This window comes from Emiliania huxleyi (assembly GCF_000372725.1).
Source record: "Emiliania huxleyi CCMP1516 chromosome Unknown EMIHUscaffold_147, whole genome shotgun sequence".
NCBI classification, from domain to species: Eukaryota; Haptophyta; order Isochrysidales; family Noelaerhabdaceae; genus Emiliania; species Emiliania huxleyi.
The window spans coordinates 47203-59872 of record NW_005201123.1 but is presented as its reverse complement, the minus strand read 5'-3'; the positions used below and the strand labels follow the sequence as shown (position 1 = coordinate 59872).

General features: G+C 64.4%; 3 protein-coding genes across 3 annotated transcripts; 1 reads left to right on the top strand and 2 right to left on the bottom strand.

Moving 5' to 3' along the window:
* Positions 1-201: 201 nt before the first annotated feature.
* EMIHUDRAFT_441197 (hypothetical protein) lies at positions 202-1529 on the bottom strand. Its single transcript, XM_005786999.1, has 2 exons — positions 922-1529; positions 202-807 (listed from the first exon to the last, which is right to left on the bottom strand). The coding sequence occupies exons 1-2, from the start codon at positions 1483-1485 to the stop codon at positions 532-534; spliced, it is 840 nt and encodes a 279-aa protein (XP_005787056.1). The 5' UTR covers positions 1486-1529; the 3' UTR covers positions 202-531.
* A 6765-nt stretch (positions 1530-8294) lies between these two features.
* EMIHUDRAFT_363369 (hypothetical protein) lies at positions 8295-9200 on the top strand. The gene is given in 3 exon segments (XM_005786998.1): positions 8295-8420; positions 8515-9165; positions 9181-9200. 2 exon segments carry the CDS (start codon positions 8304-8306, stop codon positions 9157-9159), a joined length of 762 nt encoding a protein of 253 aa, XP_005787055.1. The 5' UTR covers positions 8295-8303; the 3' UTR covers positions 9160-9165; positions 9181-9200.
* An 811-nt stretch (positions 9201-10011) lies between these two features.
* Positions 10012-11504, bottom strand: EMIHUDRAFT_441194 (hypothetical protein). The gene is made up of 4 exons (XM_005786997.1): positions 10867-11504; positions 10491-10799; positions 10305-10418; positions 10012-10237 (listed from the first exon to the last, which is right to left on the bottom strand). The coding sequence occupies exons 1-4, from the start codon at positions 11446-11448 to the stop codon at positions 10064-10066; spliced, it is 1179 nt and encodes a 392-aa protein (XP_005787054.1). The 5' UTR covers positions 11449-11504; the 3' UTR covers positions 10012-10063.
* Positions 11505-12670: the final 1166 nt, after the last annotated feature.

The window sequence follows — 12670 nt, the reverse complement described above, 5'->3', positions numbered from 1 at the left end:
CGTTTGTGTGTGACGGAGGCGGTGCGGAGTTTCTCTCTCCTCCTCCTCCCCCTCCCGGCTCGCATGCCCATGGGTCGTGCATGACGCGTATCTGAGCCGTGAGCAACTGAGCCTCAAGCTCAACCCCACACCCCCTTGGCCTTGCCCCCTGCAGCTGCACCACCCACCCCCACCACCACTGACTGGTTCGAGTGTGTAAGTGTCGTGCGCGTAGGCATTTTTATTAGGAGGTCACATTAACTACCAATTACGGAGCTGATACAAGATACATCGATCATCGTCGCACACGACACTCGACAGCATGCCCATGCGTGCATTTCGGTTGCCGCAGCATCCTGCATCGCGCGTCATGTAGGACTCTATAACGGTAGACACTGGGCACAAGGGCCTTCGTACTGAACACTCGGAGCTCTACTAGACAGAGTGAGGAGGAGGGGAGGGGGCGCTAGAGGGAGAGGGCAGTGCGCCGGACGAGGGCGAAGCCGAGCGGCAGTTTGGGTCCAGGGCGCTATCGGGCGCACCCCGCTGCTACTAGAAACGACTGTGTGTCGTGGCAGCGCGGTCGGCCAGCAGTGCCGCCGCGGCAGCAATGTCGTTCCCCGAGCGGTAGAGCGCCTCCCTCGCGTCAGCGAGCGCAAACCCCATCTCGACGAGGGCCGACTCGGCCGCCGGGTTGGTTGGTGGTTCCTGCGACCGCGCGTATTGATCGTGGCCCGCGGGTGGTGGTGGCGGCGGCGGCGGCGGCGCTTGCTTGATCAGGTCGTCGAGCGCGGCGTAGAGGGAGGCCGCTTCGGCTGGTGGCGGCACCTGGTGAGGTGAGGTCACACGCATGGGTGGGCTTGGGTGGGCAATCACTGGGATTCAAAGTGCAAGGGCTTGGTGCGCGTGGGTGGGTGGGGAGCAGTGACAGTCTTGCGGCACCTCGCCCGAGATGAGCTGCTTGGACGTGACCGGCCTCTGATAAAACTCCTCGTTGTCTTTTGAGCGCGTGATGAGCACCGCGCCCGTCAGTGAGACGCCGCCAAACAGCCCCTGCGACTGCGAGTAGCTCAGGCAGCCCGTGAAGCCTCCCGTGCCGAGCCTCGCGTCTGCTGCGAGCGACCGACCGACCGGGCCGGCGGAGACGGAGAGGTCGCCGCCAAACTTGACCTGGCCCGCGCTGGCAAAGGTGCTCACGGCAAGGGTGCCGAACAGAAGAATGATGGTGTCCGTCTTCTGCGCTCCGACCTGGAAGCCGAACCCCATCCCGCCGCTGCCGAGCGACGACGGCGCACTCCAGCCGCCACCGTTTGGGAGCTTCGCGATGAGGATACCACCCGAGACGGACCCGGACCACACGAAGCCCGCCTTGACTTCCGTCATGAAGACGATGCCCGAGCAGCGTTGGATCAGCTCGACGGGGATGCCCTTGTCGAACTCAGCGGCGTTGGTCATGCTGTTGAGAGACTCGAGGCTCTGCTTGATCTGGCCCTTGAGGGATGTCATGGCTCCGATTGCTTTGAGCGAGAGAGCAAGCAGTTCTCACAGAGGTGGATATCCGAGCAGTCCGCTCTCAAAAAGAAATAAGTGTGGGTCGCGTGGCCCGGCCGGGTTGCTGCGCAAATCTCGCGCTGCGCTAGGCCCAGAGCGAGTTCGCGCTGCGCTAGGCTCAGACGGCGTGCGTGCGCGGGCCGCCGGGGTGAGGACCACCCACCTTCCCGCGCCCACCTCCTTCGGGCTCGGCAGCTTGTCGGGCTCTACCTCAGCCCTCAGCCGAAGCTGGGGCCGGTCCCGTAGGCCGTCCGTAGAGCCGAGAGAGCCCCCGCGTCCCGATGAGCGATGAATTCGCGGGGTCGGCGCCGTCGGGCGGTCGGGGGCTCGCGGGGGGTGGCGTGGGAGCGCAGCATTCCCAGCCCGCCTTGAAAATCCGGCGCGCCGCACTGCTCTGACCCCTGCTCGCCCCTGCTCGCCACTGTCGCCTCGGTTGCCGAGGCTGCCGCGCACCCGCGCGCCCGCGTCGCTGCGCGACTACGAACTGCACCAGCTGGAAAATAAAACGGACATCCCAAGCTAGGGCTGGGTCAAGGACAGACACGTCCCCACCTTTGCAGGATTTGGGCTCGGGGATGGCGGAGATCGTGACGTCGGTGTTGGGGGGGGCGGAGAGGGCGGCGGCAAGGGCGGTGGCGGTGGGGAGGGTGGCAGGTGGAGAGAAGTGTCGGGATAAGCGATGGTGAAGGCATGGAGGAAGTACGCGAGAGAGATCGGCAGAAGTGGAGGTGTGGGTTGCCGCTACGTTCCTAAGATAGCGACAGTGATTTAGTGCTGATAACTAGACTGCAATACGTGTGCGCGTGCCGCGTGGTGTGTAGGCGTGTATAGGCTCAGGACTGTCAGCGCAGCGCGCCGTTTGAGTGAGGTGGGGCGGGATGGCGAAGAGAGAGATAGTGTCAGTAGCGGAGGAGTATGTTGGGAGGCCGTCTGGGTCTAGCTCGGCGCTGCCGTCGGTCGCGAGGCCAGTGACGTAAGCTGAAGAAATCTCGGGGACGGTGGGGTCTGATATGATTGGGTGATGAATGACGGAGGAGATGCGAATTTGGGAGGGTATGGCTTCACTAGTCGTTGGAGTTAGCCGAATGATCACGCGCGCGTGCAGGCGAACAGGATAAGGGAGGCACCTTTGCGACGCCGCGAATCCAGTCGATCTGCGCGCACGGCGGTAGAGCGAGGGTCGAGTCGATCGGCGTCCAGATGTCGTTCTGCAGGTCCTGATATGGCGCCTCCGGGTCGCAGCGGCTCTTGTGGTGCGCGTCGCGTACCAGTGGCGTGACGTTCTGAAGCGGCGTAGCTGGCATTTCGATGGACTTGTAGCTGCGGGCACCGACGCGGATCTCGTTGATCTTCGCGCCGCTCTGGTACGAGTGCAGCAGTAGGCGGTCCTCCTCGAGCGTCCACGGAGTGTAGTTTGAGTTCATCGACACGTTTTTTCGCGCGTGCAGCTTCACGAGAGCGTCCTCGACCCACGGCTGCAGGCTTGCCTCGGTGTTCAGCTGCGTCTCCGCCTCCTCGCGCTCGTCGCAGGATCCACAGATCAGTCGGAGGTCGTCGAGAGCGTCGAGTCTTTTGAGAACCTTTTTCCATCGCCACTTGATTGCATCTTTGCTTCGTTTGGTGGCGGATTCAAACGGCCACTGCTCTGCCACCTTTGGCAACGAGATGCCGTCTCGGACGTGGCGCAGCAGCACGAAGGCATCCATCTCCGGACGCCACGGGACGGCGCTGTGCTTTGATCGGCCGGATGCGTGGACGGCCATGAGGCTGCGACGCAGCACCGGGAAGAGGTGAAATGTAGTCCTCTTGCACCACTGGGTCGGACGAGAAGGGACCGCCGTTCATGGCAGCGAGAGCGTAGAGGAGCAACCTGTGCATCGCCAGCACAGAGCCAGCAAAGCCGCCTCGAATCGGTGAGGGGATCGTGGCGGCGATCGTTGACGCGTCCTGTCCCGACGGCGAACTCCACCCCCTTGAGGGTTTTGGAAAAATGCCAAAAAAATTTCATTCCCATCGAGCGCCTCTTGGGTCTCTGCAGGCGCCGATGGTCCGTTCCACCATGAACGGCGCCAGCGAAAAATCTCAGCAACCTCCTTCGAGCGCCAACGGGGGAGGGGGGGGGGGCTGGAACGGCACGGAGTGCGCCGCGGCGTACGCGCGCGGGAAAGCGGGGGGGAGGGGGGGGGGGGGGGGGCAGGGGGGCCGAACAAAGCGGGGCAGGGTTTGGCCACGGGAACCTAGGCTGCCAATTGGAAGGGGGTGGTGGAAAGGGGGGGGGGGGGGGACAAAAAACCCCCCAAAATTTATTGCACAAATTTTTAAAAAAAAGATTTTTCCCCCCTTAAAGGGGGGAAGGGGGCGGGCTCGAAAAAAAACTGGCCCGGGACCGTGCCCGGGGCCGGGGAAAACCTGCCAAAATTTTTTCGGCCCCGGGGGAAAAAAGGGGGGCGCAAGAGGTGCGCAAGAGCGGCGCGAGAAGGGCGAGGAGTGGACGAGCGAATACGGCCGGGGTGTGTCGGCCGGGGAGCCTCCGGCGGGCCTGCGGCGCGGGGCGCTGCGCGCGGCAAGCTTGCCGGGGTGTGGCCGCAGCGAGAGCCCCCGGCGGACGCCTAGTGGCGTGGCGCGGGCGCGCCGGCGCTCCCGCGCCCGCGAGAGCAGCCGGGGTGTGTCGGCCGGGGAGCCTCCGGCGGGCCTGCGGCGCGGGGCGCTGCGCGCGGCAAGCTTGCCGGGGTGTGTCGGCCGGGGAGCCTCCGGCGGACGCCTGGCGGCGTGGCGCTGCGCGCCGGCGCTGCGGCCATTCTTCGAACGAGGCTCGACTGCATCTTCGAGTGCATCTCTTTCCGACTTTTTTGGGCCCCTTAGCAGCTCGCGGAGGAGCAAAGGACGCCCGATTAGCGCTGCGCGCGGCCGGGCAAAAATGTTACGGTGTTTCGTTCAAGTGTGTCCGAGCGCCTCTTGGGTCTCTGCAGGCGCCGATGGTCCGTTGCAGGTCCTTGTTCGCGAAAGAAAAGCCAAAACTGGGGCGTTTCCATTCGATGCCGGGCGTTGCCCACTCCCCGAGCTTGAGGTGCAGATTCATTGGTGACGGGCAGCATGAACGGCGCCAGCGAAATATCTCAGCACCCCCCTTCGAGCGCCGACCACCTTCTGCACCTTGGTTGGCTCCGACCAACGCTCCGGTTACGATGCGGGGCTGTTTCAGAGACATCAAGCCCACGGCCGACACGGTGTGCAAAACGCCTCGCGTCTCCCGGTCCTGCACGCTCCATCCCTGCCCCCTCTCGCTTCAGGTCAAGCCTCCGCTGCGCATCGTCTCATGCATCGTGCGGCGCCCCTGCCTCACCGCGCTCGGCTCCGTCACGCTCGCCATCCTCCTCACAGTCGCCGGTTGGGCGTACTTGCTGCGCGGCATCGGAGGAGCAGGTTGGGAGCTCAGCGACATCCTTCCCCAGCAGGACTACCCCGTCTACCATGAGATCTCGCAGCAGACGGACGCGGTCCTCATGGCGATGGATCGGTCGGAGGAGAACTTTGCGCTCCGCACCCGCCGCCGCGCCCTCTCCGCCCGCTTCACCGCGCCGAGCGCCACCACGGGCGCGCATCGCTTCCTCTCGTCCTCGGGGGTGCAGCACCTCGAGCGCGCCGCCGCGCGCTTCGATGGCGCCGACGTCGGCCGTGCCGGAGCTGGCGACACTGCCTTCGAGCGGGGCCGTGAGCTGTCGTCGGAGCAGGACCAGCAGACCGAGTCGCTGGGCGACGCGATCTTCTCCTTTGGCGCGCGCGAGGACGGGGGCGACTCCTTCTCCGAGGCGGGCCTCGCCGAGCTCTGCCGGATGCATGTCGAGCTGATGGAAACCAAAGACTACGACCAGTATTGCCTCCGGAGTGGCCCAGGCTTCGAGGCGCCGGACGTCGGGGTGCTGCCCGACGCGACTTGCAAAGCGCCTCTGACCCCGCTCGTCTTCTTTTATGGCGCGGGGGAGTCGCCGAGACGCCGAGATAGAGTGCCTCGCCGCCCCTCGAGCCGCCGCCGCCGCCGCCGCCGCCGCCCGGCGGCCGCCGCCGCCCGCGCCGCCGCCGCCGCGCCGCCGTCTGCTGCGCTTTCGGAGCTGCCCTTGCCTGGCGGTGTGAGAGGGAGGGGGGGGGCGGGGGGGCTCGCGGTGTGAAAAGGGAGACGCTGGCGCCACCCGCCACGGTGTTTGCAGGCCCGCCCGCGTACGACCCCGCGTCGGTCGACCTCGCCATCTTCGACGTGCCCAACTTCGAGATAATCATGGAGTGGCAGCTCAGGTCTTCCAGCACGGGCAACGCGACGGACAACGCGGCCACCATCAGCGATGAGAACAACATCACCGTCACGGAGGCAGACTACACCGCCGTCAACGACCTGCGGCTTCAGCTCTCCCCCAACGGGGCGATTGGCAGGCAGTGGGCATACGGGCGCACGCGCTGCGGGGAAGGCGCAACCGAGGGGCAGGAGACAGCCAAGGACGCGGCTGCGGTCAAGCTGCTGGTGGCAAAGGTGCGCGGGACACTCACACGCACACAGTGCGCTGCTGCGCCTTGCACTCTACCTGCCGTGCGGCTCCTGTCATCGGACGTGGAGACGCTCTGCCTGTGCGTTTTGCCCCGCCATCCCTTGTTTGCCCTTGTGGGTGTGTGGAGAAGGTTGTCGTGTCTCACCTTAGGTGCGCGGGAGCAAGGCCCTCTCGGACTCGCAGACGGGCGGGCTCGTCAACTTCTTCTTCGACTCCGCCTACGGCGAAGACAACCCGCGCTCGCGCTACACGCGCAGCTTCTACCAGTTCGGCGCGCTGCCCCCCTCCCCCCCCCCCTCTCCACCCCGACCAGATTCGCGTAGCTCCTCCACCACACTCCCTACCTGCTGCAGCGAGGAGCATCCATCTGGGCTCGGTTTCTCCTCTAGGCGCGCCGCTGGCGGGGTTCGACAACTACATCGAGAGCGGCCTCAAGGACGACCAGGACAAACTGGTGACGGACTGGTGGAAGGAAGAGGACATGCGAGGCCTCTACTCGAAGAACGGCCGCCTCTCGTGGAACGAGATCGAGCCGTCCGCCATTATCACTCTTGGGGACATCCTCCTCAACGAGCTTCTCGCAATCGCCATCCAAGACGGCCTTCTCGCCCTTTTCCCAATCGTCGTCGTCTTCCTCATCGTCTGGTGCCGATACCTCCGAGAAACTCCCCCGCGTACCTCACCTCCCCAGACACTCCCCCGCTTACCGACACCTCCAAATACGCCGTTACCGTCCCCCGCCCCCCGCCCCCGCCACAGGCTGCACACCGGCTCGCTCCTGATCGCCTTTGCCACCCTCACCGAGCAACTCCTTTCCTTCGGCGCCGCCGTCTTCTTCACGGCGGTGGTGCTGCAGATCAAGTGGCTCTCGTTCCAGTTCTTCCTCTCCATCTACATCGTGCTCGCCATCGGCGCCGACGACACCTTTGTCTTTGTCGACGCGTGGAAGCAGGTCCCTGGCATCGACTCCACACGTCCCTGACATTGCCCGACACGTCCGCGACACGCCCCTGGCATCGCCCGACATGTCCCCGACACGTCCCCGACATCCCCGACACATCCCGGCACAGTCCTTCTACGCGGGTACCGAGGTCAACCGCAACCTGGCGACACGCATGTCGTGGGTCTACCGCCGCGCGGGCCTCGCCATGCTCATCACGTCGCTCACGACGTGCGCCGCGTTCCTCGCGACGGCGGCCTCGTCATGGCAGGTGCCCGACCTGCAGCTGTTCGGAATCTTCACGGCCTTCGTCATCTTCATCGACTACGTGCTCGTGATGACGTTTCTCACCGCAATCATGGTGCTGTACCACAACCACTTCGAGATGAAGCCGGGCCTCTGCTGCGCCTGCTGCGGTACGGCGGACACGCAGCAGGGGTGCCGCAAGGGCGGCTGCGACGCGCTCTGCGCCTCCTCCTCGAAGCTCGAGACGACGACGGCGGTCGCCGAGCGCGGCGGCGCCGACCAGGTGGCCAAGCCGCGCCTCGTCACCTTCTTCGAGGACGTGTTTCCCTTTAGCATCATCCGGCGCCCTCCGGCGCGTGCAGCGTCCGTGGTGATCATGCTCGCGGTGCTCGCGCCGATGGCGTGGCAGGCGTCGCAGCTCGAGCCGCAGAAGGATGCGGCCCAGCTTTTGCCCGACGGCCATCCGTTCCAGCGCTTCTTCGACTTGAGCGCCGAGTTCGAGGTTTCGAATGAGGACGAGCCCGTGAAGCTCAGCGTCGTGTGGGGCTTTGAGGACAAGCCGCTCGACATGGAAGGCGTCAACCGGCTCTTTGACCCTCAAAACAAGGGCCGCCTCGCCTTCAGCCCCGACTGGGTGCTCGACGGGCCGTGCGGAGGGGAGGGACGGCGCACACCAAGCCACGTCCACGACACGTCCGTGACGCGTCCCATAGGTCCTTGACGAGTCGGCGCAGTCAGGACTGCTGAGCGCGTGCGACCTGCTCGAGAATTCGAATCTCGTCTTCGACAGAAAAACCGACGAGGGCGGCCTGGAGAAGGACATCGACTGCTGGGTGCGCGACTTCAAAGACTGGCGCAACACCCACAGCAAGATCTTCCCCGTCCCCGACACTGGCGTGGTCACGGCGGTCAAAGAATGGTGCAACGCCATAGACGCACGTGACGCAGACGGGGACACCGCGCAATACTGCTCGCGCTACGTCGGCTTTGAGGTCGACGCGAACGGCGACCTCTTCATCGCGTGGACTCGCGTCGTCATGGGCGTCGAGATGAACGACAACGTCTTCCTTCCCGCGTCAGAGCTCCGCGAGAAATACGACGACTACGAGGGCCTCGTCGACGAGATCAACGAGGCGGTCGGCACGACCCTCGGCGACGCGTTTCAGGCCGAGAGCTCACCTGAGACGCCGCGACGAGAGGCTCTGGGCGAGAAGCAAGGCGTCAAAGCGTCCCACCGTCGCCGTCTCCCCTCCCTCGCAGGTGGCCCTGGGCGCCGAAGACCCGGGTGGACAGCCGCTCGCCAACAACAAGTGGATAAACATGGTTTTGCAGGAGCTGTACGTGCGCATGTCTACCGTCGGCGTCGTCATCGGCATCAGCATCGCCTTCGTCGTCCTCGTGCTCTCCACCCGCAACCTCCTCGCCGCCTCCATCTCCGTCCTCTCCATCGCGTGCGCCCTCGTCACTGTGATTGGCATCACCGTCGCGATGGGCTGGGAGCTCGGCTCCAGCGAGGCCATTTGCCTGATGACCCTGACCGGCTTCGCCGTCGACTACGTCGTCCACCTCAGCCACTCGTACATGGAGTCCACCTCGCACTCGCCGCTCGAGCGCACGCACGACGCGCTGCGCGACATGGGCATCTCCGTCTTCTGGGGCATGCTGACCAGCTTCGTCGCGGCGCTCGCGCTGGCGTCGTGCCAGCTGCAGTTCCTCTCCAAGTTTGGCTACTTCTTCCTCCTGACCATCACGTTCGCCTACCTCTGGGCCTTGCTCTTCCTCATGCCCCTCCTCGCCACCGTTGGCCCCCGCTCCTCACCCGCCGACGGGCGCGCGGTGCCGCACACGCCGTACAACTCGAACACCACCCGCCGCAAGGTGCCCGACGCCATCGAGGTGGCATAGGGCGGATCCGGGGGGGGGTTAGGGCAAGTCCCTGCCGCCTTTTGTACATTAGGGGTGAGGGGGGGTTGACATGAGCCTCCGGCGCGCTAGTGCTCTCTGAGCGCGCGTCGCCGTGTGTGGGAGAGCGACACGAGGTTAGTGCAAGCAGGTGGGCACGTGCTCCGCTCGGCTCTGACTGGCGACTGTCCGCTTTTTTATTGTGTCGCTGAGAGGCGTATATATTGGTCACTGTGTGTTTGAATAATGAAAGATGTTTGGTCGCGTTTCCTTTGAGCTGTTTGATCCTCTTTGAGACCTCTCGAGGGTATATAGGGCCATGAGATCTGAAGCTCACCCATTGAGCTTTGAGGAAGTGAGCGAACTGCTCGACCAGCCACCCTGATCGTGCTGAACAAGCTCCTCTTGTAGCTCGATCGGTCACACCGCCATCGCCGCCGAGGAGAGGGGGGACGACACTGCCTCTGCAGCGTGCACCTCGATCCTGTAACGCGGAATCGACCCTATCCAGTGCACAGTGCTCAAGTGCTCAAGACCTCTCGCTCGCACTTGGAGCTCAATCCGCTCATTTTACTTAATAGATAATACTCCAAAGTGCTAAAGCCGTAGCTGCAGATGCGCTACTGACGTAGTGCTACTGCTAGCTCGTAGAGCTGCCAGTGCCCAGTGCCGCAGCCCGCACTGCCAGTGGCAGTGCCGCAGTGGCAGTGCACAGTGGCCAGTCCCAGTGCTACGCCAAAAATACCTTTTATTTACACACACGTTGTGACCGCGGTTTTTCGCGCGGTTTGTTTTCGTTATTGCGCTAGGACCAGCGCCCACTGACGAGATATCACAAACGCTCGGCCCGTGCACGTAAGTCGCGCGCTCTCGATAGTACAAATAAAATCGTGCACCTCTCTGCGCGCTACGCGAGTCCACGTCCCCTCATCCCGGCCTCAAGCTGCTTCCATATCACCGTGAAGAGGGCGGCCTGCACGATGTTCGCCAGCAAGCGCGTGCCGAGCCCGCGGCAGAGGAGCCCCCGCAGCCCGTCCTGCCGCAGCACCAACTCCGCGGCCTCTTCGTACGAGAGAGGCGCCTACCGCAAACCCGCGCCATCGCCACGGGATCTCTCCTCGTTACGTCCGCGCGGGAGGGCCTCCTGCCTCCGCAGTCTGTCGGGTCGTCTTGACCACGCGGATGGAGTTGGAGAGGCAGTCCGAGACTGCGGCGGCGCAGACGCCGAGTGTTGCTGAGCGCAACAGCAGCCGCGGCCCGGCCTGTGGGACATGGCTCGGACATGTCGTGCGGACAGATCAAGCAATTGGCCGAGCCGCGCTGGCGCGTCCCGCCGGCTCCGCCCTCGGCAGCAGCTCGTCGAGCGCGTTGAAGGTGAGGAACCACGGGTAGCCTCCCACCTGTCCACAGCCGCACGGGCTGACGAGACAATCACCCGGCGGCGACCAGAATCTCCGAACAACTCTTGGCACAAAATTGGCCGCCGCAGACGCGAGCGCGCCGGCCCAAAGCTCACAGGCGCCGTTCTGCTTCGCGCGGCGCAGCAGCAGCTCATACGCGCCCCTCCCCTCCACCTGAAGCGCCGTCTTGAGCGTGTCGAGCGGCGTGATTGCCACGCGCCACAGCGCCGCCGCTGCGCTCGCCTGCGGCAAACTTCCGAGACACTTTGGGGGAAGGGATTGCGCCACGCGCGGGACAGCGGCTGCTCGCCAGCGCAGTGCGCAGCGCGACGGGTAGGGCGCCGCCGGCAGCGGTCGACGAGAGGAGCGCGAGGACGCCTGTGTTTGCTGCTGTGTCGCCAAAGCGCGAGAGCGGCGTCTGCAGCAGCGCGTACGGCAGGCCCTGGTAGAAGCGCGAGACGCCGCCATGCGCGTAAAGCGTCCGCATCGCGGCGCATGTGGATGAGCCGTGCCGATACTGGTAGTTCATCGTCGTGCGCAGCCACATCAGCAAGATCACCTGCGCTACGCCCGCCGCCGCGCCGGACAGCCCGCCGCCGAGCGCCTTCCGACTCGCCGAATAAACGATCTCGCCGACGGAGCCCGCCGGTCGCCGCTCTTTGGCTGGCGGGCCGTACCGGGCCGAGAGCCAGCCGATGATCACGACAAGGAGGACGAAGGCGGCAAAGACGCCGCGAGCGGGCAGCAGCAGAGGGCTCGGCGACGGGCGAGCCTCGCCCGCTAGCACGCTGGGGTCGTCAGAAGCGGCGGCCTTCTCGAGCAGCGAGGCCTCCTCGGCCGAATCAGGGTTCGTGCTCGCAATTTTTTGTCGGCCTTTCGCGTCGAGCGGCATATCGGTGTCGAAACACCGCTCTGACAGCGCCCACTGATGCCTCCGGCTGTTTGCGGCGGGCGGCTTGCTCGCGGCGATGGCGAAAAAATCGTCTGTGGCACACCAAGGGCTTAATGCTCTGGCGAGACGTGAGGCGCATGCGCCCAGGAGGGGAGGGCGCATGCGTAACGACGCTGCTAGAGATGCCTTTCGGGGCCCAGAGATAAAACTTCTGAAGCCATGCGTGACCTACCTAGTAGTGTCCCCAGCTATGACCTATGTATGGGCGATGGCCAAAAACTCTCTCTCGCCACGTAGACTATAGTCGAGCGCGTCGGAGAGGTGTTTTGTGTGGTGTGGACGCGACAATAGCTCGGCTGTTCATGGAGGCAACCGATACGAGTCGACTGGTGTGTGTCGTCGTGGTTTCGTATCAAGAATACTCACTCACTCACACGCGAGACGTGAGGCGCATGCGCCCATGGCAATCTGCCACCGACAGCAACACGCCTTTGATCGGCTGCTTGCGCTCCGCATACTCTCCAGAAGCTGTTGGTTGTGTGGCTGGTGCTACTTCTATCAGCCTTCCTCATGCACAATGTGGCCGTTGAGCTACGAGGCTGCAACCCGTCGTCATTTGAGTTTGCTGCCAGCCACACACAGCGCGTTCCTGCTGCACGAATGGTTGGACAGGTGTGAACAACACCTCGTGGGGGCGGCACCGCAGGCGTCCATTGAGGGGTCCAGGTGATAGCCCTGGGCGGGCAATCCATACGCCTAGTTGGACTTCAGATCGCCCGATCGCGTCCCGGTGAACTGACGTCGGATTTGTGACGCCGCCGCACCGCGCCGCGGCCAGGGGCCCTTTGGAGGCTGAGGATGGCCGTGGCGGACCTAGACGAGCTCTGGGAGGTAAAGTGTCAGTGTATATATTGTAGAGGCTGACCACGTGCACAATATCTCTCACTCTAGCTAAGCCAGGGGAGGCTATTCTGGGCGTACACACGGCTTACACCGGTGAGCCTCGCGACAAAGCGAGCGCGTCCGGCAGAGCGACTGAAGAATCGAGGACAGAGTCACAAATCCCGCTTGTTGTGCATGTTTTGAGGTCGGACAGTGCTGCTGTCTTCTCCACGCAGCAGCCGACGCCACCAGGCCTCGGTAGCTGAGCAGCAGGAGCCTCCTCGCTGCTGGCAGAGTTGCGCCTCTGTTTGCCGCCGCTAAGAGATCGCTGTTGCGGGAA

Coding starts and splice junctions, on each gene's coding strand:
- EMIHUDRAFT_363369 (XM_005786998.1), top strand. CDS start 8,304: ATGAACGACAACGTCTTCCTTCCCGCGTCAGAGCTCCGCGAGAAATAC. Junction 8,421..8,514: donor CCCTCGGCGACGCGTTTCAG/GCCGAGAGCTCA, acceptor CCTCCCTCGCAG/GTGGCCCTGGGCGCCGAAGA.
- EMIHUDRAFT_441197 (XM_005786999.1), bottom strand. CDS start 1,485: ATGACATCCCTCAAGGGCCAGATCAAGCAGAGCCTCGAGTCTCTCAAC. Junction 808..921: donor AGCAGCTCATCTCGGGCGAG/GTGCCGCAAGAC, acceptor TCACCTCACCAG/GTGCCGCCACCAGCCGAAGC.
- EMIHUDRAFT_441194 (XM_005786997.1), bottom strand. CDS start 11,448: ATGCCGCTCGACGCGAAAGGCCGACAAAAAATTGCGAGCACGAACCCT. Junction 10,800..10,866: donor TCGCGCTGCGCACTGCGCTG/GCGAGCAGCCGC, acceptor AGTTTGCCGCAG/GCGAGCGCAGCGGCGGCGCT. Junction 10,238..10,304: donor CGACCCGACAGACTGCGGAG/GCAGGAGGCCCT, acceptor GGTTTGCGGTAG/GCGCCTCTCTCGTACGAAGA.